Source organism: Ranitomeya imitator, chromosome 1 (assembly GCF_032444005.1).
Source record: "Ranitomeya imitator isolate aRanImi1 chromosome 1, aRanImi1.pri, whole genome shotgun sequence".
Taxonomy (NCBI): Eukaryota; Metazoa; Chordata; class Amphibia; order Anura; family Dendrobatidae; genus Ranitomeya; species Ranitomeya imitator.
This window is the reverse complement of record NC_091282.1, coordinates 376,460,391-376,483,654: the sequence shown is the minus strand read 5'-3', so window position 1 is coordinate 376,483,654 and position 23,264 is coordinate 376,460,391. Positions and strand designations below refer to the sequence as shown.

The window sequence follows — 23,264 nt, the reverse complement described above, 5'->3', positions numbered from 1 at the left end:
TCACACATCTGCGTTTCGCAGTCCGTACTAGCACAGAATGGCCACGAATCTTCTGACCTGAACATGAAAGCCTCATATATGCCTATATAGCTGTCGTGTTTGGGCAAGGAGACCCACGGCTAGACCGTGAAGCTGCCGAATTTGGGTCAGGACACCCATATTCAGTCAGTGGTCCATTAGACTGCGAAACACGGATGTGTGATTCTGGACAAAAGTAGCACTAGTTAATCATGAGAATAACTAGTAATAAAACACGCTAATCTTGGGTAGAGAGAGAATCACTGCTCTTAAAATGAATTACTTTTCTTGTTCCAAGTACCCATAGCTGACTTTGAATATCTAGAATATTTATAATAAAATCACAAAAGGTATACACTGCAAATCTATGAATAGTTTAACTTTCAAACATAATTACCAAAATTATTATTAAAGGGTTATCTTATTTGATCAGCCCCATTTTAAGTCCTCTATGTAAGGGCATAGAGACATCGGACGAGCTAGAGTGGAAAGTCTGTAACGAGTAGCAGCTCTCCCTTTGGTGGATTTGGCCAAGCTTACCCTGGTGGGTCATGACTAAGTGGCTACCTGGTCTTCACTAAAACCTCCAATTGTGAGTATAGGCTTGGGCCATAGGGTAGCCACCAGGTACCACTCCAGGGCAGTGCCCGGACCTGCAGCAGCTGACCCAAAACTCATTGCAGTGATTTGTGGTACAGAGGGCACAGGCAGACTTGTAGTCAGACAGTACGAAGTCGGAGCAGGCAGTACAGGTTCAGAATACTAAGCCAAGTTCAGCAGCGGAGAGATCAGATAAAATGGGTATACAAGCCGGGTCAGTAACAGGAGAATCAATGTGCTTAGACAGGATAGTAGGAGACGAACTGCACTAGGAACCAAAGCTCAGGCAAAGAGTGGAGGCAGGAGCTGCGTAATAAATCCCCTGCTGGCAAGGAATAGGCCATGAAACCTAAACTCTACAGGACACAGCAGGGTTAAATTCCTGCAGAGAATGGTCACGCCTGCCTATAACCAAGTGGAGACAGCAGGAAGTGCATAAGTGCTGCAAGAGGCAACTGAGCGTGATGGCCTGACACGAGGAGAAGCAGAGAATTGAACGCAGTGAGGGGGACAGCACTGAGAAGGCATTCGAGATACCGGTGTGACACCCAGTTCCCCTGCCTCCCATTCTGCTGTGTGGTTGATTTGCCTCTATAGCATTGGAGGAGCGCAGTAACAGAATAGCCAGCTGGTATCAGGACCTAAAAGGTGCACTCCAGTGATCCTGGCCAGCCATATTATAAGCACTGTTGCATGCTCGGCCACCGCTGCTAGACTGCAGAAGTGACCAGTGACCTAGGCAAAGAGCCATAAAGACTCGAAGAAAAAGTAATAAGAACACGGAAATAACTTTTTACAGCCTTATGAAAACAAATCACGGGCAGATAGTTTATAGTAACCAACTAACACCCAACTAAACTATACTGTAATCTTGACTGTTTTGGCCAATACAGCCATTTCAAAATTAAAATATATATATTTTAGGAATACATATGAACAATAATAACCATTGGACTTATGGGGTGTGGCATTAAGTAATATTTCTACCATCAGGAATGAAGGCAATAATTATTATTAGAGAGTGCTAAAGGTACATGGCACTGCCCCCTCCCATTACAGAATGTTTTGGATTAGTATGAAATGAAATAACGCAGCTAGAGCTTATCAGAGACGGAAATCAGCAGAGCTGATAAGAGTTTCATAAAATGCACTAGGCTGCAAGACGAAAGGTAATTCTTCCATTGGAACACAAATCGCAACCTGATTGGAATGTTAAACTCAATTGATTGATTTTTTTTAGTAAACCCAGTCAGTAAAAAAATATTTTTGGCATATTTTTTTAAGGTACGGTAATTTTTTTCTTCTATTTTCCGCACATGATTATTGGGACGGGTCTCTTCTTCCTGAGCAGCTGCTCATAGCACCAGACACATTGGCCTCAATTCATTTTTGCCTTTTCGCCTGTGTTTTGTTGGGTTCCGTGCATTTTATGCCCTTTTTTTTGTTTACACTCAATTCAATTATCAATTTTCACCTTTTTAAAGACCATCTTATATGTGCTCGCCTGTTCTTTTCCGCTTTGTGTGCAGAGTTTAAGTCGAAAAGTTTGGTGCTTTTTTTTTAGGCTTCTGGAGCCAAGAATCACGAAAAAAAACAGTCCAATACAGGAAGAATGGCCATTTTTAACTTTGTGCCAAATTCATTAGTCATGTGCACAATTCTGATGAATTTTGTGCCAAAAACGGCAACTGATGCCACCATACAAAAAATGAAAAAAACAAAACACTAATGATGAATTGGGGCCATTGACATTTGGAACTTGTAGACTGAAGAAGTATGTTGATATCTACAAGAAAGTGTTGAGGGTATGCGCCATTACCTGTCTGGTGGTCACTATCCAGGGAAGCAGAGCAGGTGAGTGGTGACTATCACCTAATGTGGATGGTGCTATCCTTTGGTTTCTCCTTATACCCTCCCTTCCCCCATCTGTGTTAACGCTTGGCTGAATTTACATGTCTTGAATGAGAAGAGGAAAGTAAGTCACTGCCAGATACCTATGAAACATCTCACAATTTGACAATGGATAGTAATTAGCTAATTAACAATTCAAACTATAGTAATCGAAGTATTAACGTTTCACTCACTTGAGTTTGACTTGTTAATAAGTTTTTTTTTTATTTATATTAGTCTTATTGGTGGTGATGGGGGTGAAATCTGAGTATAGATTCGCAAAGCTGTATGGCATAAATCCAGTAGACAACCACAGCTGTTATGGTCTGGTGATTAAGGAGCGACATGCGACTAGCTCTGAGCTGGTGGTAACTATACTGACCGCAGTCCCTAAGCTCGACACAACACTAGAAGTAGCCGTGGAATGCTCCTAACTCTGCCTAGGCATCTCGTCACAGCCTAAGAGCTAACTACCCCTAAAGATAGAAGCAGGAAAACTATCTTGCCTCAGAGAAAATCCCCAAAGGATAGATTAGCCCCCCACAAGTAATGACTGTGAGAGGAGAAGGAAATGACATACGTAGTATGAAACAAGATTAAGCACAGGAGGCCACTTCTAGCTAGATAGAAATAGTACAGGACAGAACGCTGTGCGGTCAGTAATAAAAACTAGAAAAAGTCCACCGCAGAGGAATGCAAAAATCTCCACACCTGACTAAAGGTATGGAGGGCAAACTCTGCTGCCCAGAGCTTCCAGCCTAGCTGAATAGATCCATACTGATAAGCTGGACAAATGAACAAAACATAGAAAGTGTAGAACAACAAAGTCCACAACAAGTCAACTGCAAAAGGACAAGCAAGGACTTAGCTTTTGCTGAACTGGTCAGAGTGTCAGGAAAATCCTAATAGCATTGACTCCAGGCAGGAACAATTGAAAACTGGCATTGAATGAGGGGTAAGTGGTGGTTAGGAGCACCAGGCACGACCTGATAGTTAAACTCACACAGGACGAGCTCTGGGATGTGGGAGCTCTGCTGACCGCAAGCCCTAATCCTAACACACACTAGAAATAGCCGTGGAGCGCTCCTGACATGACCTAGGCGCCTCGTCACAGCCTAAGAGCTAACTAGCCCTAGAGATAGAAAATAAAGCCTACCTTGCCTCAGAGAAATTCCCCAAAGGAAAAGGAAGCCCCCCACATATATTGACTGTGAGTAAAGATGAAAGTCACAAACGCAGAAATGAAACAGGTTTCAGCAAAGGGAGGCCAGACTTACTTAATAGACAGAGGATAGGAAAGGTATCTTTGCGGTCAGCACAAAAAACTACAAAGACCATGCAGAGTGTGCAAAAAAGACCTCCGCACCGACTCACGGTGCAGAGGGGCCACTCTGCATCCCAGAGCTTCCAGCTAGCAAGACAAAATCATGATAACCAGCTGGACACGAAAATAATGAACAAATAATGACTATCAGGAACTTAGCTTCTGCAGGAGAAGACAGGTCACCAGAAAGATCCAGGAGCGAACTGAACCAATGCAGAAACATTGACAGCTGGCATGGAGTAACGATCTGAGTGGAGTTAAATAGAACAGCCAACCAAAGGATAAACCACGTCACCTGTGTAAGGAACCTCAGAAGCAGCAGCTTCACTCACAGCCACCAGAGGGAGCCCATAGACAGAACTCGCCAAAGTACCATTCACGACCACAGGAGGGAGATCGACAACAGAATTCACAACAGTACCCCCCCTTGAGGAGGGGTCACTGAACCCTCACCAGAGCCCCCAGGCCGATCAGGATGAGCCAAATGAAAGGCACGAACAAGATCAGCAGCATGAACATCAGAGGCAAAAACCCAGGAATTATCTTCCTGACCATAACCCTTCCACTTGACCAGGTACTGGAGTTTCCGTCTCGAAACACGAGAATCCAAAATCTTCTCCACCACATATTCCAACTCCCCCTCAACCAACACCAGGGCAGGAGGATCAACGGAGGGAACCATAGGCGCCACGTATCTCCGCAACAACGACCTATGGAACACATTATGGATGGCAAAAGAAGCTGGAAGGTCCAAACGAAATGACACAGGATTAAGAACTTCAAAAATCTTATATGGCCCAATGAAACGAGGCTTAACCTTAGGAGAGGAAACCTTCATAGGAACGTGACGAGATGACAACCAAACCAAATCCCCAACACGAAGTCGGGGACCAAAACAGCGCCGGCGGTTAGCGAAACGTTGAGCCTTCTCCTGGGACAATGTCAAATTGTCCACCACATGAGTCCAAATCTGCTGCAACATGTCCACCACCGCATCCACACCAGGACAGTCCGAAGGCTCAACCTGCCTTGAAGAGAAACGAGGATGGAAACCAGAATTACAGAAAAAAGGAGAAACTAAAGTAGCTGAGCTGGCCTGATTATTAAGGGCGAACTCAGTCAAAGGCAAGAAGGACACCCAATCATCCTGATCAGCAGAAACAAAGCATATCAGATATGTTTCCAAAGTCTGATTAGTTCGTTCGGTTTGGCCATTAGTCTGAGGATGGAAAGCCGAAGAAAAAGACAAATCAATGCTCATCTTAGCACAAAAGAACCGCCAAAACCTCGAAACAAACTGGGAACCTCTGTCCGAGACGATGTTCTCTGGAATGCCATGCAAACGAACCACATGCTGGAAAAACAATGGCACCAAATGAGAGGAGGAAGGCAATTTAGACAAGGGTACCAAATGGACCATCTTAGAGAAGCGATCACAAACCACCCAAATGACCAACATCCTTTGAGAAACAGGGAGATCAGAAATAAAATCCATGGAAATATGCGTCCAGGGCCTCTTCGGGACCGGCAAGGGCAAAAGCAACCCACTGGCACGAGAACAGCAGGGCTTAGCCCGAGCACAAGTCCCACAGGACTGCACAAAAGAACGCACATCCCGTGACAAAGAAGGCCACCAAAAGGATCTAGCCACCAAATCTCTGGTACCAAAGATTCCAGGATGACCAGCCAACACCGAACAATGAACCTCAGAGATAACTCTACTAGTCCATCTATCAGGGACAAACAGTTTCTCCGTAGGACAACGGTCAGGTCTATCAGCCTGAAACTTCTGCAGCACACGCCGCAAATCAGGGGAGATGGCAGACAAAATTACCCCTTCTTTAAGAATACCCGCCGGCTCCGGAACACCCGGAGAGTCAGGCACAAAACTCCTTGACAGGGCGTCAGCCTTCACATTCTTAGATCCCGGAAGGTATGAAACTACAAAATCAAAACGGGAGAAAAAGAGCGACCATCGAGCCTGTCTAGGATTCAACCGTTTGGCAGACTCGAGATAAGTCAAATTCTTGTGATCCGTCAAGACGACCACGCGATGTTTAGCTCCTTCAAGCCAATGTCGCCACTCCTCGAATGCCCACTTCATGGCCAACAACTCTCGATTGCCAACATCATAATTGCGCTCAGCAGGCGAGAATTTTCTAGAAAAGAAGGCACAGGGTTTCATCACCGAGCCATCAGAACTTCTTTGCGACAAAACAGCCCCTGCTCCAATCTCAGAAGCATCAACCTCAACCTGAAACGGGAGCGAAACATCTGGCTGGCACAACACAGGGGCAGAAGAAAAACGACGCTTCAACTCCTGAAAAGCCTCTACAGCCGCAGAGGACCAATTGACCACATCAGCACCTTTCTTGGTCAAATCAGTCAATGGTTTAGCAATACTAGAAAAATTTGCGATGAAGCGATGATAAAAATTAGCAAAGCAGAGGAACTTCTGCAAGCTCTTCACAGATGTCGGCTGAGTCCAATCGTAAATGGCCTGAACTTTAACAGGGTCCATCTCGATAGTAGAAGGGGAAAAAATGAAACCCAAAAAAGAAACCTTCTGAACTCAAAAGAGACACTTTGACCCCTTCACAAACAAGGAATTCACACGAAGGACCTGGAACACCATTCTGACCTGCTTCACATGAGACTCCCAATCATCCGAAAAGACCAAAATGTCATCCAAATATACAATCATGAATCTATCCAGGTACTCTCGGAAGATGTCATGCATAAAGGACTGAAACACAGATGGAGCATTAGAAAGCCCGAATGGCATAACTAGGTACTCAAAATGGCCCTCGGGCGTATTAAATGCTGTTTTCCATTCATCACCCTGTTTAATTCGCACAAGATTATACGCCCCTCGAAGATCCATCTTGTTGAACCAACTAGCCCCCTTAATCCGAGCAAACAGATCAGACAGCAGCGGCAAAGGATACTGAAATTTGACTGTGATCTTATTAAGAAGACGGTAATCAATACACGGTCTCAAAGAGCCATCCTTCTTGGCCACAAAAAAGAACCCTGCTCCCAATGGTGACGACGACGGACGAATATGACCCTTCTCCAAGGATTCCTTTATATAACTCCGCATAGCGGCGTGCTCTGGCAAAGATAAATTAAACAGAGGGCCTTAGGAAACTTACTACCAGGAATCAAATTAATAGCACAATCGCAATCCCTATGAGGAGGTAGGGCACCGGATTTGGGCTCTTCAAATACCTCCCGGTAATCTGATAAAAACTCAGGGACTTCAGAAGGAGTGGAAGGCGAAATTGACAACAATGGAACATCACCATGTACCCCCTGACAACCCCAGCCGGACACAGACATAGATTTCCAATCCAACACTGGAATATGGACCTGTAGCCATGGCAACCCCAAAACGACCACATCGCCTGGCAAACTCCAAGTCCATCAAATTCAGGGCAGCGCCTGAATCCACAAATGCCATTACAGAATAGGGCGACAGAGAGCAAATCAGAGTAACGGACAAAAGAAATTTAGACTGTATCGTACCAATGGTGGCAGGCCTAGCGAACCGCTTAGTGCGCTTAGGACAATCGGAGACAGCATGAGTGGATTCACCACAGTAAAAACACAGCCCATTCCGACGTCTGTGTTCCTGCCGTTCAGCTCTGGTCAAAGTCCTATCACACTGCATAGGCTCAGGCCTATGCTCAGAGAATACCGCCAGATGGTGCACAGCTTTATGCTCACGCATGCGCCGATCGATCTGAATGGCCAAGGACATAGACTCATTCAGACCAGCAGGCGTGGGAAATCCCACCATGACATCCTTAAGGGCTTCAGAAAGACCCTTTCTGAAAATTGCCGCCAGGGCACATTCATTCCACTGAGTAAGCACAGACCACTTTCTAAACTTCTGACAGTACACCTCCGCTTCATCCTGACCCTGACACAAAGCCAGCAAGATTTTCTCTGCCTGATCCACTGAATTTGGTTCATCATAAAGCAATCCAAGCGCCAGAAAAAATGCATCAACATCACGCAATGAAGGATCTCCTGGCGCAAGGGAAAATGCCCAGTCTTGAGGGTCACCACGCAACAAAGAAATAATGATTTTTACTTGTTGAACGGGGTCACCAGAGGAGCGAGGTTTCAAAGCTAGAAACAGTTTACAATTATTTTTGAAATTCAAGAACCTAGATCTATCCCCAGAAAATAAATCAGGAATAGGAATTCTAGGCTCTAACATAGGATTCTGAACCACAAAATCTTGAATGTTTTGTACCCTTGCAGTGAGATGATGCACACAAGAGGACAGACCTTGAATGTCCATATCTACACCTGTGTCCAGAACCACCCAAAGGTCTAGGGGAAAAGAAAGACAAAACACAATGCAAAGAAAAAAAAATGGTCTCAGAACTTCTCTTATCCCTTTATTGAGATGCATTAATACTTTGGGCCAGCTGTACTGTTATGACCTGGTGGTTAGGAGCACCAGGCACGACCTGATAGTTAAACTCACACAGGACGAGCTCTGGGATGTGGGAGCTCTGCTGACCGCAAGCCCTAATCCTAACACACACACTAGAAATAGCCGTGGAGCGCTCCTGACATGACCTAGGCGCCTCGTTACAGCCTAAGCGCTAACTAGCCCTAGAGATAGAAAATAAAGCCTACCTTGCCTCAGAGAAATTCCCCAAAGGAAAAGGAAGCCCCCCACATATATTGACTGTGAGTAAAGATGAAAGTCACAAACGCAGAAATGAAACAGGTTTCAGCAAAGGGAGGCCAGACTTACTAAATAGACAGAGGATAGGAAAGGTATCTTTGCGGTCAGCACAAAAAACTACAAAGACCACGCAGAGTGTGCAAAAAAGACCTCCGCACCGACTCACAGTGCGGAGGTGCCACTCTGCATCCCAGAGCTTCCAGCTAGCAAGACAAAATCATGATAACCAGCTGGACAAGAAAACAATGAACAAATAATGACTATCAGGAACTTAGCTTCTGCAGGAGAAGACAGGTCACCAGAAAGATCCAGGAGCGAACTGAACCAATGCAGAAACATTGACAGCTGGCATGGAGTAATGATCTGAGTGGAGTTAAATAGAACAGCCAACCAAAGGATAAACCACGTCACCTGTGTAAGGAACCTCAGAAGCAGCAGCTTCACTTACAGCCACCAGAGGGAGCCCATAGACAGAACTCGCCAAGGTACCATTCACGACCACAGGAGGGAGTTCGACAACAGAATTCACAACAGATAAGGCCAGACTAATATAGCCGAGCCAGAAAGACGATCAGTGAAAACAGCTGCTGAAGCTAAATCCAAGAAGCAGCCATACCACTCAAATCCACAGGAGGGAGCCCAAGAGCAGAACTCACAAAAATGCTACTTACAACCACCGGAGGGAGCCCAAGAGCGGAATTCACAACACACAGCATGGAATAGGACTTTTTGGATTTCATTATGCACAATCCGTTGCTTGTCATGAGGCAAAAGCAATGACAGAGCTTTCTGGCATCGGCTTAAAGGGAATCTGTCACCAGGTTTTTGCTAACCCATATGAGAGCAGCATAATGTAGAGGCAGAGACCCCGATTCCACAAATGTGTCACTTACTGGGCTGCTTGCTGTCATTTTGATAAAATCACTGCTTTCTCTGCTGCAGATCTAGCAGTTCTCTGAATGCTGATCACTGTAAAACCCCGCCCACCTCACTAATTGGCAGCTTTCTGCCCATGCACAGTGTACACAGAGGGCAGCCAATCGGTGGTGAGGGCGGGGTTATACAGAGCTAATGAATATAGAGGGGGGATACATGGCAGCAGGTTTACTAGTCCTCTGGTGATCATCTCCTGCAGATAAAACTGTGATTTTATCAAAACTACATCAAGCAGTCCAGTAAGTGACACATCACTGGAATCACGCTCTCTGTCTCTACATAATCTTCTCTCAGATTGTCAAAAATCTGGTGATAGATTCTGTTTAAGGCCTTTTCGCATAGGCCTATGACCAGCAGAATGGCTGTTCATAGAAACACGTGTTCAGTATTGAAATCGTTAAAAATTACAACCTCTGACTTTGCCCTTAGCATTAAGATGTTGTACTTTAAATTTGCCAGGTATTGCTTTTTTTGCAACCTTTGTTCTTTTCTATCTACAAAGTTTAATCGTCCTGGAAAATAGTTAAGGATTAAGGGCCTTACACCTCTGATCATGCCAGGTGATCATGCACTCGGAGACACTACACTGGACTTCATACCTTGGAGTAAGAACGTTTTACTGAAGTCCAAACCAGAGAAAACATTTACAGCAATTATTAGAGCAAAGGTCACAGAGTCGGTCATGTGATTTCCAAATTAGCACACAATGGAATCTGTGCAGCATAGGGTCACTGAAAGTACATGCAAATATCTCGTCTGCATTCACTGCACATTTGATTGTAATCTCCTATATTATTATTATACATTTTTATAGCGCCATTTATTCCATGGCGCTTTACATGTGAATACGGGGCAAATATAGACAATTACATTAAACATGAGCAGATAACAGGCACACGGGTACATAAGGAGGGAGGACCCTGCCCGCGAGGGCTCACAGTCTGCAGGGGATGGGTGATGAAACACTAGGAGAGGGTAGGGCAGGTTGCGCGGCGGTTCATATATAAGTGGCTGTTAGACGCCTCTGATACCAGCGCATCTCATCTGAGAACACAAGTATTGGGCATACTAAAATTCGATATGCCTAATCATTCTGTACTTTAATGCAGTTTGTACCTGGGATAATAATTGGAAAACAAGCATTTTAGTAATGCTCCTTCCAGACTATCAGGCTGTCCAAAAAAGCCTGCTTAAAAATTAGTATTCGTGACAGCACATCGGCCTGTGCAAACGAGATATTGCAGGCAGCTTGTCCCAGAATTCTGGTCGGCCTTTCTAAAGCTGTCTATTAAATGGCCGCCAATTATCTTGCATTGTCATTTAAAGGGGCTGTTCAAAATTCAAATCGATTTTCATCCTAAATCCCTATCTATTTACTGCCATAATCTAAACTATTTTCTAATATACATGAATTAAAAATTCCCTATCCATCCCTAACTACCCTATCTAATGTCACCTGCGGGGGGGAGAGGGACGTCGCTGGTCTCTACACTCCAGATATTCTGACAATTCGCTCTTTTGCTGGCTTCTTATCGCTAATCTTCCTGTCAGGGTGGGGGCAGGGGATGTGGCGGTGACTGCAGCCTCTTCTCACTGATGACGCTTCATTTGAGTATCCCAGCATGCCCTGGGATTCTTAACCGAAGCATCATCAAAATGGAAGTAGGAAAGAAAAAAGGAAAAGCAGTTAGATCGTGTAGGGAGGGAAGGATAGGGAATTTTTAATTCAAGTATATTAGAAAATAGTTTAGATTATGGCATTGAATAGGTAGTGAGTTAGGATGAAAATTCATTTGGATTTCAGATTACCCCCTTTAATGGTCGTGGTCGACATGTCTAAAGCCAGCATAGCGCATCCATCAGTGGACAGTCATCAGTGGATAGTCGCATCCATCCACGTAGGGTTGTTGATCTCGGGATTCTCTGCTGATTGAATCTCCTAAGGGGCGAGCTGGCTTAACATTTTTTTTTTCATCCAAAATATCTATATGCACATTTTTTATTTCGAACTTTTGAAACATCCAGCGACATGTCCATACATGGGTCACTGCTATTTTCATAAATGGCCTACATCAGTTCCAGCAGCCCGTTACTAAGATACTTGGCATTGTATCCCAATTATCCACGACCACGAGACGATGTGAGCAACTCGAAAAATCAATCTTTCCTCCATGGGGCACACGTCTGCAACCCACTATTCTTGGGTCATTTCCTACGACATTGGAGTTTGCCCTTAATTCGCACGCTGAAGACTCATCGCCCTTCCATCTTTCTAATATTAACAGCTGCCATTTGTTTCCACTGGAGAAGATGCGACTGAAGGTGAACACACAAGACTGCGCCCCATGGGGCGGTATTATAAACCTGCTAGTAGCACTTATAGGCCCTATTCACACATTCAGTATTTGATCAACATTTTACCTCAGTATCTGTAAGCCAAAACCAGGAGTGGGTGATAAATACAGAAGTGGTGCATATGTTTCTATTAGGCTGCCGTCACATGCTCAGTATTTGGTCAGTATTTGACATCAGTATTTGGAAGCCAAAACCAGAAGTGGAACAAATAGAGGAAACATATAATAGAATTACCAGTATATGCACCACTTCTGTATTTATCACCCACTCCTGGTTTTGGCTTACAAATACTGATGAGAAATACTGACCAAATACTGAATGTGTGACTGCAGCCTTATACTTTTCCTCTGATTGTTCGCCTCCTGATTTTGGCTTACAAATACTGAGGTAAAATACTGACCAAATACTGAGGTAAAATACTGACCAGATACTGAACGTGTGAACATGACCATATAGTAACATATATAGCATTTCTAGATCTCTGCTGAATAAAGCATTTGCTGTTCAGGAGTCTGGAAATGTTGAGTGACCAACTGCAGATTGATTACACACCTTTCGAAAAACAGATAAAAATAAGGAAGGGAAGAGCTTCTTTTTTTCCTATTAGAAGCTTTATATCTGAAGACGCCATTCAGTCCGTATTACAACATCTACTCTCCGTCACCACCAGTGCCGTACACAGAATTACTACATCTGCCCACGTCACTGGTGTCTATAAATAGCCATCACGTGGCCCCTCATCTATTATTCAGAGGAAAAGGAGAAAATCTACTACCATAATCTATGGGAGGTATAGGGGATGGGAAGATGGGCATGCAGAGACGGGGGAAGGGAAAGAGAATCAAAATGCTAAAAAGTAGCTGTTGTGTTTGCTGAGATACTGCAGAAGGAAGGAGAACACAAGGAGGGTGCTGCTAGGAGCAGGAGAGAAAAGCAACAATGTATGGAGACAGAAGATAGTTCTGCCTAGAAGAAGACTGTTGTAGAATTCTACACAACTCTACATCTACTGCCAATCACAATTACTTTTTTCCCATTATTTGTATAGCACATCTATATTCTGCAATGCTATATCCTTATTAGGATCACAAAAAATGAAAAAATATATATATATAATTATTTTTTATTTTCTGCGGAAATATAGCAAATCTCTTGGGCTATGCCCACATAGGGCAGATTTGTTGAAGAAAAAAATGGCGGAAGGGTTTGTAAAAATCATATATGGTATATGGAATAAATTGTACATTTATTGTGACATTTCTTTTTCCTTAAGGTAAAAAAATTCAAATAACACAATTTTCTGCAAATCTACCTTGTTGTATGACTTAATGTGCCTCCTGCTCCCAGTAGAGGTAGCATTGGGATTTCAGCTCTGCAGCAGGATTTTAATTCTGCGCAATCTTGCAGTCCCAAGGACAGAATCCCTGTCCATTAATGTCAATCCTGATCAGCAGCCAAGCGTGTGACAATTGCATGATTGAAAAGTGAATTGCACAAAAAAATAAAATGGTAAGTCTTAAGTTGGTGCATTAAGTATAGGTTTTGGACAATCTTCTCTTTTGAGCCTTGCAATACTTACTATATATCTATATTTTATACAATATAGCTAAAGCTCAATATTTATGCAACTTTTATATGCAAATAATAGAGTGAAGTTGTTTTCGGCATTTCTGCTGCCTCACTAATGTCCTGAGACATCCAGCCTGTCTATGGAGACACATTCGGCCTGACACACTGCTGGAGACTCGCTGCCCTAGGACACGACGAGCTGCTATGTCTATGACACTGTATCTAATGCAGAAAGAGATGCAGACATGTGTCGCAGGCCACGTCCATGGAAATACATAACTGTCTAATATGCTATAAAAACATGACTACAAATACGAGACACAAGGAAGCGAGAAAAAAAACAACGCAGGTACACGCTGTTACACAAAGGTCAGCCTAGATATCATGTTCTGTCAACCATTATGTCAGTGGTATAAATACATATCCATGAGAAAATCAGCTACACAGACGCCAGTGACATCAGTGAGGTCTCTCTTCTGCCTTTCCTATTTATTTCTATAAGTGCTAAATACAATAAAAAAATACAAGGTTCCCAAAATGTCTAAAATATGCTACAAGGTAACAAAAAGGCCAACCGTGCATATGTGAGAATATTATATATTGATTTTAAAAACCTAATGTATATTATGTGAATAATCCCTGTAGTGAGATTTGTTCAATGATAATGACAGATACTGTAGATTAATATTAATAATATATATATTAATATTGGGTAATTAACTGTATGCACTGTATTTGGCTGCACTGTACTGAAGGTCAGTGACATTAATGATGATCTGGCCTTTGTACATGGTATAAGCACACCACTACACTTTGTACAGCGCACGTGGCCGGGTTACTAGCTGCCTGCTCAGTCATTCCTACAGGCAAAGTCAGCAATATGAATTAGCTGTTTCCTAAAAGCTAAAGCCATGTGATCAGCAACATGTAGCTTCCTTCCTCTCTCCCCTCCATCTGCACCTATTGATAAGGAGGATGGGCAGTGGGACAGGGGTCAACATATATGGATGGACATGTATATTCTGTAGACATAAAATGACTGATAACCTTAGGGCATATATGTAGACGTCTTTATATATCCACAATTCATTCTCTGCCTATTTCTGCTACACAAATAGATATAGGACCACTCATAGAAAGAGAATGGGAATCCGTTTTTTCCTATTTTATCTACATTACTTTTCAAAAGCTTTGGGGTAATAAAGAGTAGAAAAGAATGGCTTAAAGCTCCCATACACATTAGATGGCTGTTGGCCGAATGATGCTTCGACCAATCGATCAGCCAATAGCCATCTTGGCTGACCCTCCCATACAGAGTAGCACTCCTGAGTTTTTTGACTCATCTCTGGGAGAACAATATGATTGGCAGTCCGACATGTGAAATGCCTGCCAACAATCAGTCAGCCAACGCACCCATACACGTTACACTGTTGGTCGAACCCCTCAATATGGGAGTCTCTACACATAAAGACCCCAATTCCTCAAACTTTCTAGACCAGAAAACCAGCACTTAACGCTTTGAAAACTTGCACCATTTTTGCACAACATAGAGTTGTGTAATGATGTAGTGACTTTTGGTGTCGTCAGTTTGAGGTAGCTCTACCGAAATGGCAGGGCTTGGAAGAAGGAAGAAGAGGGTAGTAGATGCGCCCGTCTATCACATTTAGCCAAACTGTTGGCAGTTCTAGTGAGGCGCACGCCACTGAGAAGATGCCCCAAATTCAGTAGGAGGTGTGGACCTCTTAATGAATTTGGCCCACCGTACTCCAGCGAGCTCTGCGCAACGCCAGTCTTCATGAATTGACCACATAGACATGTCACGGTTTTCATCAATACCTTTTCAAATCTTTTGAGTTTGTTGAATAGTTAAAAAAAACTATATATATTTTCTACAATCTTTGAGAGTAAATAGCAACCAAAGCAAGTGCTATAGATCCGGAAAGCAGAAGAAACAGTCTCTCCTTGTGTATTGCTATCAGGAAAAATATGATAATAATAATAATAATAATAATTTTTATTTATATAGCGCCAACATATGATAAATCTCATCATAAAAATCAATGGATTATTTATACAAATAGAAGTAAAAAACACTACACACTTAAATTTTGGGAGTGACAGACTTCCGTTAGGCTTCTTTCACACATCAGGTTTTTTGCATCGGGCACAATCCGGCGAATGTTGGAAAAACCGGATCCGGCGCAGATTGTGAAAAACTGATGCTCAGTTTAAAAAAATGGAAAAAGGCGCCAGAATCTGTCATTTTCCCATATCTAGTGAACTGTATGGGGTAGATTTAAAAAAAACTGAATACTCAGGGGATCAGCAGGAATATAATAATAACAAAAACTGTTAGTGAAGTGATGACAGGTACTCTTTAAAGGGTGTCTATCACCTCCAAAACTCAATAGTAAGATTACCTATTGAGTGGCTTCTCTGTACATGCGCCTCAACAATTTGATTGATCGCTGACCATTTACATTGTACCTCTATACCCCCAAAACTCAATGTAACCTAATTAAACAGTCATATATTGGATTTAATCATCCAAAAAATATGTTTATGAAAATGAAGGTACTGGGTGGACCTTTGGAATGACCAAGTTTCAAGAGCACCGTTCCACCTCCTTCCCCATTGTTGACAGACAACGGCCGCTTGCCTGTGCAAGCAAATAATGACACCAGTTTTTCGGGGATTCCAACAGAAACCTCCATGCAGTGATAGATGGAGAGCACTGGATTAATGTGCACCTAGCCTAGATAAGTGGCTTGCAAAAAAAGATACAAATGTTTAACAAATCCTTCCTCTCATGTTAGAGATAGCAGGATGTGGTGAGGGGGTTGTACACAGATCTGTGGTAGAGAAATCACACTAAAAACAAGAAGGAAAGTGCATGGGAAGGAAATAAGTGTAGTCCCACAACTAGACTCATAAATGAAAGCAAGTGAGGACAGCAGCACCCTGGACATACCTCACTCATTAACACTAGTGATCTGAACATCAGTCTTCATGAAGGAAGCGTTTGAATTGAGATGCGACAAATTCATTAAGAGGCGTGCAGTTTTTAATATAAATTTGCCAGAATCTTCAACTGCCGTGCGCCAGGAATGCACGATGAGCTTTTTGGGGTTGCTTGACCAGACTTTTCAAAGGCTAAGTTGTTCAGAACTGGCTCCAAAAGTCGATACATTTTTGCACAATTTCGAGCTGCACAAAACTTTTGTGACATTTTAAGAGGTTTTAATCCACATTTCTGGGAAAACTAATTAATGAATGGGATGCACGAAGCTCATGTCCAGCATGTATTAGGGAAGGATACTCTCTGAAAAAAAGAGTCTGAAACTACAATAATATCAGGCTGCAAAGTGCATATCACAGGGTCCGAAAATGAATAAATGAAGAGAGGAGACTGAAACTTAAAGGAGTTGCGCACTACTGGACAACTCTGGTTATTCACATCAGGACCCCAATAAAAATAAAAACAATGTATACTCACCTACCGCAGCAGAACCATTCCTGCGATGTTGGAGGAATAGCTCTCAGCGAGTGATGTGACATCATGTTCAAATCAGCAGATGTTGATTAGCCACAGCGTTTACATGACACAAAAATGCCTTGCCACCTGCTTAGAACAGTAGCGTCAACATAGTAGGAACAACGCTGCTGCGGGAGGTGAGTGTCCTACTTCTTCTACAATGCCCCCACGAGTTGTGGTATAGCTATTTACAAATAGTAGCCGCAGAATCATTTTACACTCTGACAAAATATATGGTATTCTTAGATTTTAGATTTATAAAATATGCCATAAATGTTCAATAGATGGGATTCTTCCTCTCAGACCCACACATAGCCCAAGAACTGGATCTCGGACGCTATGGATGGAGTGCTGGTCGATCTCGGACGCTATGGATGGAGCGCTGGTGGATCTCGGACTCTATGGATGGAGCACTGGTGAATCTCGGACTCTATAGATGGAGCTATGGTGGATCTCGGACCCTATGGATGGAGCTATGGTGGATCTTGGACGCTATGGATGGAGCGCTTGTGGATTTCGGACACTATGGATGGAGAGCTGATGAATCTCATACGCTGGATGAAGCACTGGTGGATCTCGGACGCTATGGATGGAGCTATGGGGGATCTCGGACGCTATGGATGGAGCGCTTGTGGATCTCGGACACTATTGATGAAGCGCTGGTGGATCTCGGACGCTATGGATGGAGCCATGGGGGATCTCGGACGGTATGGATGGAGCGCTTGTGGATCTCGGTCACTATTGATGAAGCGCTGGTGGATCTTGGACGCTATGAATGGAGCTATGGTGGATCTCGGACTCTATGGATGGAGCACTGGTGGATCTCGGACGCTATGGATGGAGCACTGGTGATCTTGAACTCTATGGATGGAGCACTGATGGATCTTGGACGCTATGGATGGAGCTATGGTGGATCTCGGACGCTATGGATGGAGCGCTTGTATATTTCGGACACTATGGATGGAGAGCTGGTGAATCTCATACGCTCGATGGGGAGCTGGTGGATCTCGGACGCTATGGATGGAGCTATGGGGGATCTCGGACGCTATGGATGGAGTGCTTGTGGATCTCGGACACTATTGATGAAGCGCTGGTGGACCTCGGACTCTATGGATGGAACACTGGTGGATCTCGGACGCTATGGATGGAGCTATGGCGGATCACGGACACTATGGATGGAGCGCTTGTGGATTTCGGACACTGTGGATGGAGAGCTGGTGAATCTCATACGCTGGATGGAGTGCTGGTGGATCTCGGACGCTATGGATGGAGCTATGGGGGATCTCGGACGCTATGGATGGAGCGCTTGTGGATCTCGGACACTATTGATGAAGCGCTGGTGGATCTCGGACTCTTTGGATGGAGCACTGGTGGATCTCGGACGCTATGGATGGAGCTATGGCGGATCACGGACACTATGGATGGAGCGCTTGTGGATTTTGGACACTGTGGATGGAGAGCTAGTGAATCTCATACGCTGGATGGAGTGATGGTGGATCTCGGACGCTATGGATGGAGCTATGGGGGATATTATTATTTATCTTGGACACTATTGATGAAGCGCTGGTGGATCTCGGACTCTATGGATGGAGCATTGGTGGATCTCGGACGCTATGGATGAAGCTATGGTGGATCTCAGACACTATGGACGGAGAGCTGGTGGATCTCGGACGCTGGATGAGAATTGATGGATCTCGGATGCTATGGATGGAGCTATGGTGGATCTCAGACGCTAAGGATGGAGAGCTGGTGGATCTCGGACGCTATGGATGGAGCATTGGTGGATCTCGGACGCTATGGATGGAGCGCTTGTGGATCTCAGACACTATGGATGGAGAGCTGGTGCATCTCGGACCCTGGATGGAGCGCTGGTGGATCTCGGACGCTATGGGTGGAGCACTGGTGGATCTTGGACACTATGGATGGAGCTATGGTGGCCGCACTCGCTCAACTTTCTTCCTTTACTATGGGACTTTCCGAGTCACGCACACTTGTTCAACTTTTTCGGAAGCTTCAATCTAAGTTTCAGAGAATTGAAGCTGTTTCATCAGCATCTACATGGCCTAGTACAAACCCTATTTTGATGACTTGGCACAATAGTAGAATTTCCTGCAAATAATCTGCACATCTTGTGTACGACTGGTGTTATCAGGATTCATGACTAATTGCATTTGTGCAACTTGTTCCTACACACTTGCCAGGGGCACTGTTTTCCAAGTAATCAATTTAAGAAGAACATTTTATAATACGGGACAACCATTAATAAGGACTAAATGGGTTTTCAAACTATAGCATTTTCCTATTGCAAAAAGTAACACTGCGGCAGGAGTTCGATTGCCAAGAAACAGAGGATCTCAAACATCTTAGTATTAGAACTAGTGGCAGCTGCTAATTCAAGTGAATGCACAGAAATCAACAATGGCATCTTAAAAAAAACTAAGCTGAAAAAAATACTTAATATCAGACTCACCTACAATAATACCACAGGCACTTACTAGCCCGATCTCCTTCTTAAGGGCCACGCCACCTCCTCCGCCAGCACTTGAAGCTGAGGCAGAATCCTGTGCCTGATCCTCAGGGATCTTCTCAGCACTAGTTCGTAGTCGGGCACCTTCTGCCATCTTGTTTGGCAAATTGATAAAAATATATAAAAAAGAAATAGGTTTTCACCTACAAGAAAAAAATGCAAGACGGTAAGTGATGGATTTCATAGACTAGCATACATGTTACAATAGCTGCTCTATGCAGAACGTAAGAGGTAGGTACGTCAGGGGCGGACATATCACTGGTGCAACCTGTGCACCCACACAGGGGCCCCAGAGGTAAGAGGGCCCGCTTCGTCCTCCATAGCAGGTGGAATTGTGCATTATGATGAGCTCTCGGGCTGCACAGGGCCCATATATAGTTCTTACAAAGGGGCCTCTTCTGTCTGTGTCCGCCAGTGAGGCAGATCAATGTGGCAAGAGTAAGGCTTCCATCTTGTCCTGACTGGGTCATCTCTGAGATTGTTGCTTCCTTCCACAGCTAAAAGTCCTACTGACTTACAATACACAGACAATGTGATAATGGGAAGTCACAATAAGGCCATGCTAGATAAACGCAACATACGGTATGTATACTAAGGCTTCTCCTTGTGGAGCGTGACCTACCAGGTATGGTATACTGAGACAATTCTTTTTAATGTTAATTTAATAATAAACATTCCTAAGGCTTCGTTCACATTAGCGTTTCCCGACACAGCGTCGGGAAACGCAGCGGCGACGCATGCGTCATGCGCCCCTATATTTAACATGGGGGACGCATGGACGTGCGTTGTGCTGCGTTGTGCGACGCATGCGTTTTTTTGGCCGCAAGCGTCGGGCAAAGAAAACGCAACAAGTTGCATTTTTTTTGCATCGAAATTTCGGCAAAAAACGATGCATGCGTCGCAAAACGCAGCGTTTTTGCGTGCGTTTTTATTTGCGCACAACGCAAATGTGAATGTAGTCTAACAAATCCTTTACTATACTGCAATAACCAACGCCCATTGTATTCTGTATGCAGCGGTTTTCATATCCAGCTACAAGCTGACATTTTACATTATGATAAAGTATTATATCTCGGCTCGCACATGTGCAGAAAGACATCACCCAATCTTAATATATCCATACGTCTTAGCTCTTACATTACACTAGAACTCGCTTATTAAAACCGTCTATAAGATTCTTGCTTTATAGTGTCTGTATAGTAAGAGTAATACTTTAGGGCCCTAATTCAAAATCCGTAACAGAGCCCCTCACCTATTACATGCCATTATTACAGGTCATGTTATGTGTCAGAAGGATAGGAACTAGGGTCTAGGTGCCCACCCCTACAGATATGCCCATGGTCCCATCCATAATAAGGGGTTTCACATGTTAAAATATAAGTGTCTGGCTTGGTAATTATACAACACAAATCTACACCTAGCAAGTGGCATTCCAGTGCCTATATGTCCGAGTGACCTACTGACAATGTCCAGCCGACAGCAGGTCAAATGAAAAGCTGGAGGGCCCTATAGATCCTCCCGGCTATTGTGTTCTTGGTGACATGTGACTGCTGGGACACTGTTATACTGAGCGAGGGTCCCATTACACCCACCACACTGTGCAAATCAGAAAGACGCCGGGTGAGAGCAGAAAATGGGACATGTTGTTACCATACTGTATTATGTGGTCCACAGGGAGCTTTCTCTGCAATCCTGATGAATGGATTCTACCCTCTATACAAAGTATACTTTTATGTATGATATCTATCTATCCCATAGCTATCTTTCTATCTATCATCTATATATTTATCTATTATCTATCTCTATCTATCATCTATTTATCTATCTATATATTTCTCTATCTATCTACATATATTATGTTACATATGATAGATAGATAGATAAATAGATAAAATAGATATGACAGATAGATAAATAGATAGATATGGGATAGATAGATAGATAGATAGATAATAGATAGATAATGGATAGATAATAGATAGATAATTGATAGATGATATATAATGGATAGATAGATAGATAGATAGATAGATAGATAGATAGATAGATAGATAGATAGATAGATAGATGATAGATAGATAGATATGGGATAGATGGATAGATAGATAGATTAGATAGATAGATAGATGATAGATAGATAGATAGATAGATAGATAGATAGATAGATAGATAGATAGATAGATAGATATGGGATAGATGGATAGATAGATAGATTAGATAGATAGATATGGGATAGATAGATAGATAGATAGATAGATAGATAGATAGATAGATAGATAGATAGATAGATATGGGATAGATAGATAGATAGATTAGATAGATAGATGATAGATAGATAGATAGATAGATGGATAGATAGATATGGGATAGATGGATAGATAGATAGATAGATAGATAGATAGATAGATAGATAGATATGGGATAGATAGATAGATAGATAGATATGGGATAGATAGATAGATAGATAGATAGATAGATAGATAGATAGATAGATGATAGATAGATAGATGATAGATAGATAGATAGATATGGGATAGATGGATAGATAGATAGATAGATGATAGATAGATAGATTAGATAGATGATAGATAGATAGATAGATAGATAGATAGATAGATAGATAGATAGATAGATAGATGTATAGACAGACAGGATAGATAGATAGATAGATGGATAGATAGATAGATAGATAGATGATAGATAGATAGATGATAGATAGATAGATAGATTAGATAGATAGATGATAGATAGATAGATAGATAGATTAGATAGATAGATAGATAGATTAGATAGCTAGATGATAGATGATAGATAGATAATAGCTCCCTTTAGTATAGTCACACTATGGCATGGATGATGAGCAGTGAAGTGAGCAGCCATACATCTATAGGTGACCACTCACTTCCTTACACCTGCAGAGAGGGGGCATCCTGGGCACCTATACACCATGGCAGGATGGGCACAAGGTGGGAGCACTAATACCCCGTGTGCCCCTACATGATATACCCCACATGATCCTGTCCCCCTGTGGTGCCGTGTGGTGGGCGCTGTGCCCGGGTCCTCACCAGCTCCTGCTCGCTTGTCTCAGGGCGTCCTCAGCATGTCGCCGCTGTGTCAGCGCTGTGTCATCCTAGCACCGGATCCGGTCACGCCGTCCGTGTCCGCTGCCCGCACACCTGCAGCCCGCAGCCTGCCCGCTGTCCTCCGCTCTGCTGCTGCTGTCCCCGCTGCCTGTCAGCGCGCTTATATCCCCGCAGACTCCGCCCCCTGGCGGGCGCACAGCCCGGTCCCAGCAGACAGACTCCCAGATGTGGGGAAAGGTCCATGTCCTGCTTCCTCCTCGGAGGCGTCCAGTGTAGGGCTGCCTCATCCTCTCCTCATCATGGAGGAGCCATAGCCGGCTGCTTCTTACATTCCAAGACCCCATAGCTAGAGAGTCAATCATGGCAGTGGCATTTTCCCTGGCATGGGAGAGACAGCTGACAGCTGACCTCCCACCATCAGTGCCCACCTTCTCCTGGGCCCTTACCTGCTGTATATCCGGCACTGCACATATGTTGGCGTTTTTTCTGTCGTTATTTTGTGGGACGCGCTGCTGTAGTTTTCAATGACAAGATTCTTATTACCGTATATTGTAGGGAAAAATTGGGAAAAAATCCACATAGGGTAAAATAGCGAGTAAGTGAAAACCATCCGTCATTCATTTTCTTTGCGATTTTAATTAGTTGATAATGTGGCAAAATGATTCCTTAAGTCGTACGATTACGATGATGCCAAACGTGGATTATTATTTTAGCGGATT

The 23,264-nt window shown here is 43.5% G+C and overlaps 1 protein-coding gene across 1 annotated transcript in view; it reads right to left on the bottom strand.

Moving 5' to 3' along the window:
- SLC7A8 (solute carrier family 7 member 8) overlaps positions 1-23,004 on the bottom strand; it is an 81,245-nt gene extending 58,241 nt beyond the window's left edge. Inside the window, exons 1-2 of the mRNA XM_069761818.1 lie at positions 22,528-23,004; positions 19,406-19,605 (exon numbers count right to left, since the gene is read on the bottom strand). Of these exons, the coding sequence (XP_069617919.1) occupies positions 19,406-19,556 (151 nt within the window). The 5' untranslated portion in view covers positions 19,557-19,605; positions 22,528-23,004. The remainder of the gene's footprint in view (positions 1-19,405; positions 19,606-22,527) is intronic.
- Positions 23,005-23,264: the final 260 nt, after the last annotated feature.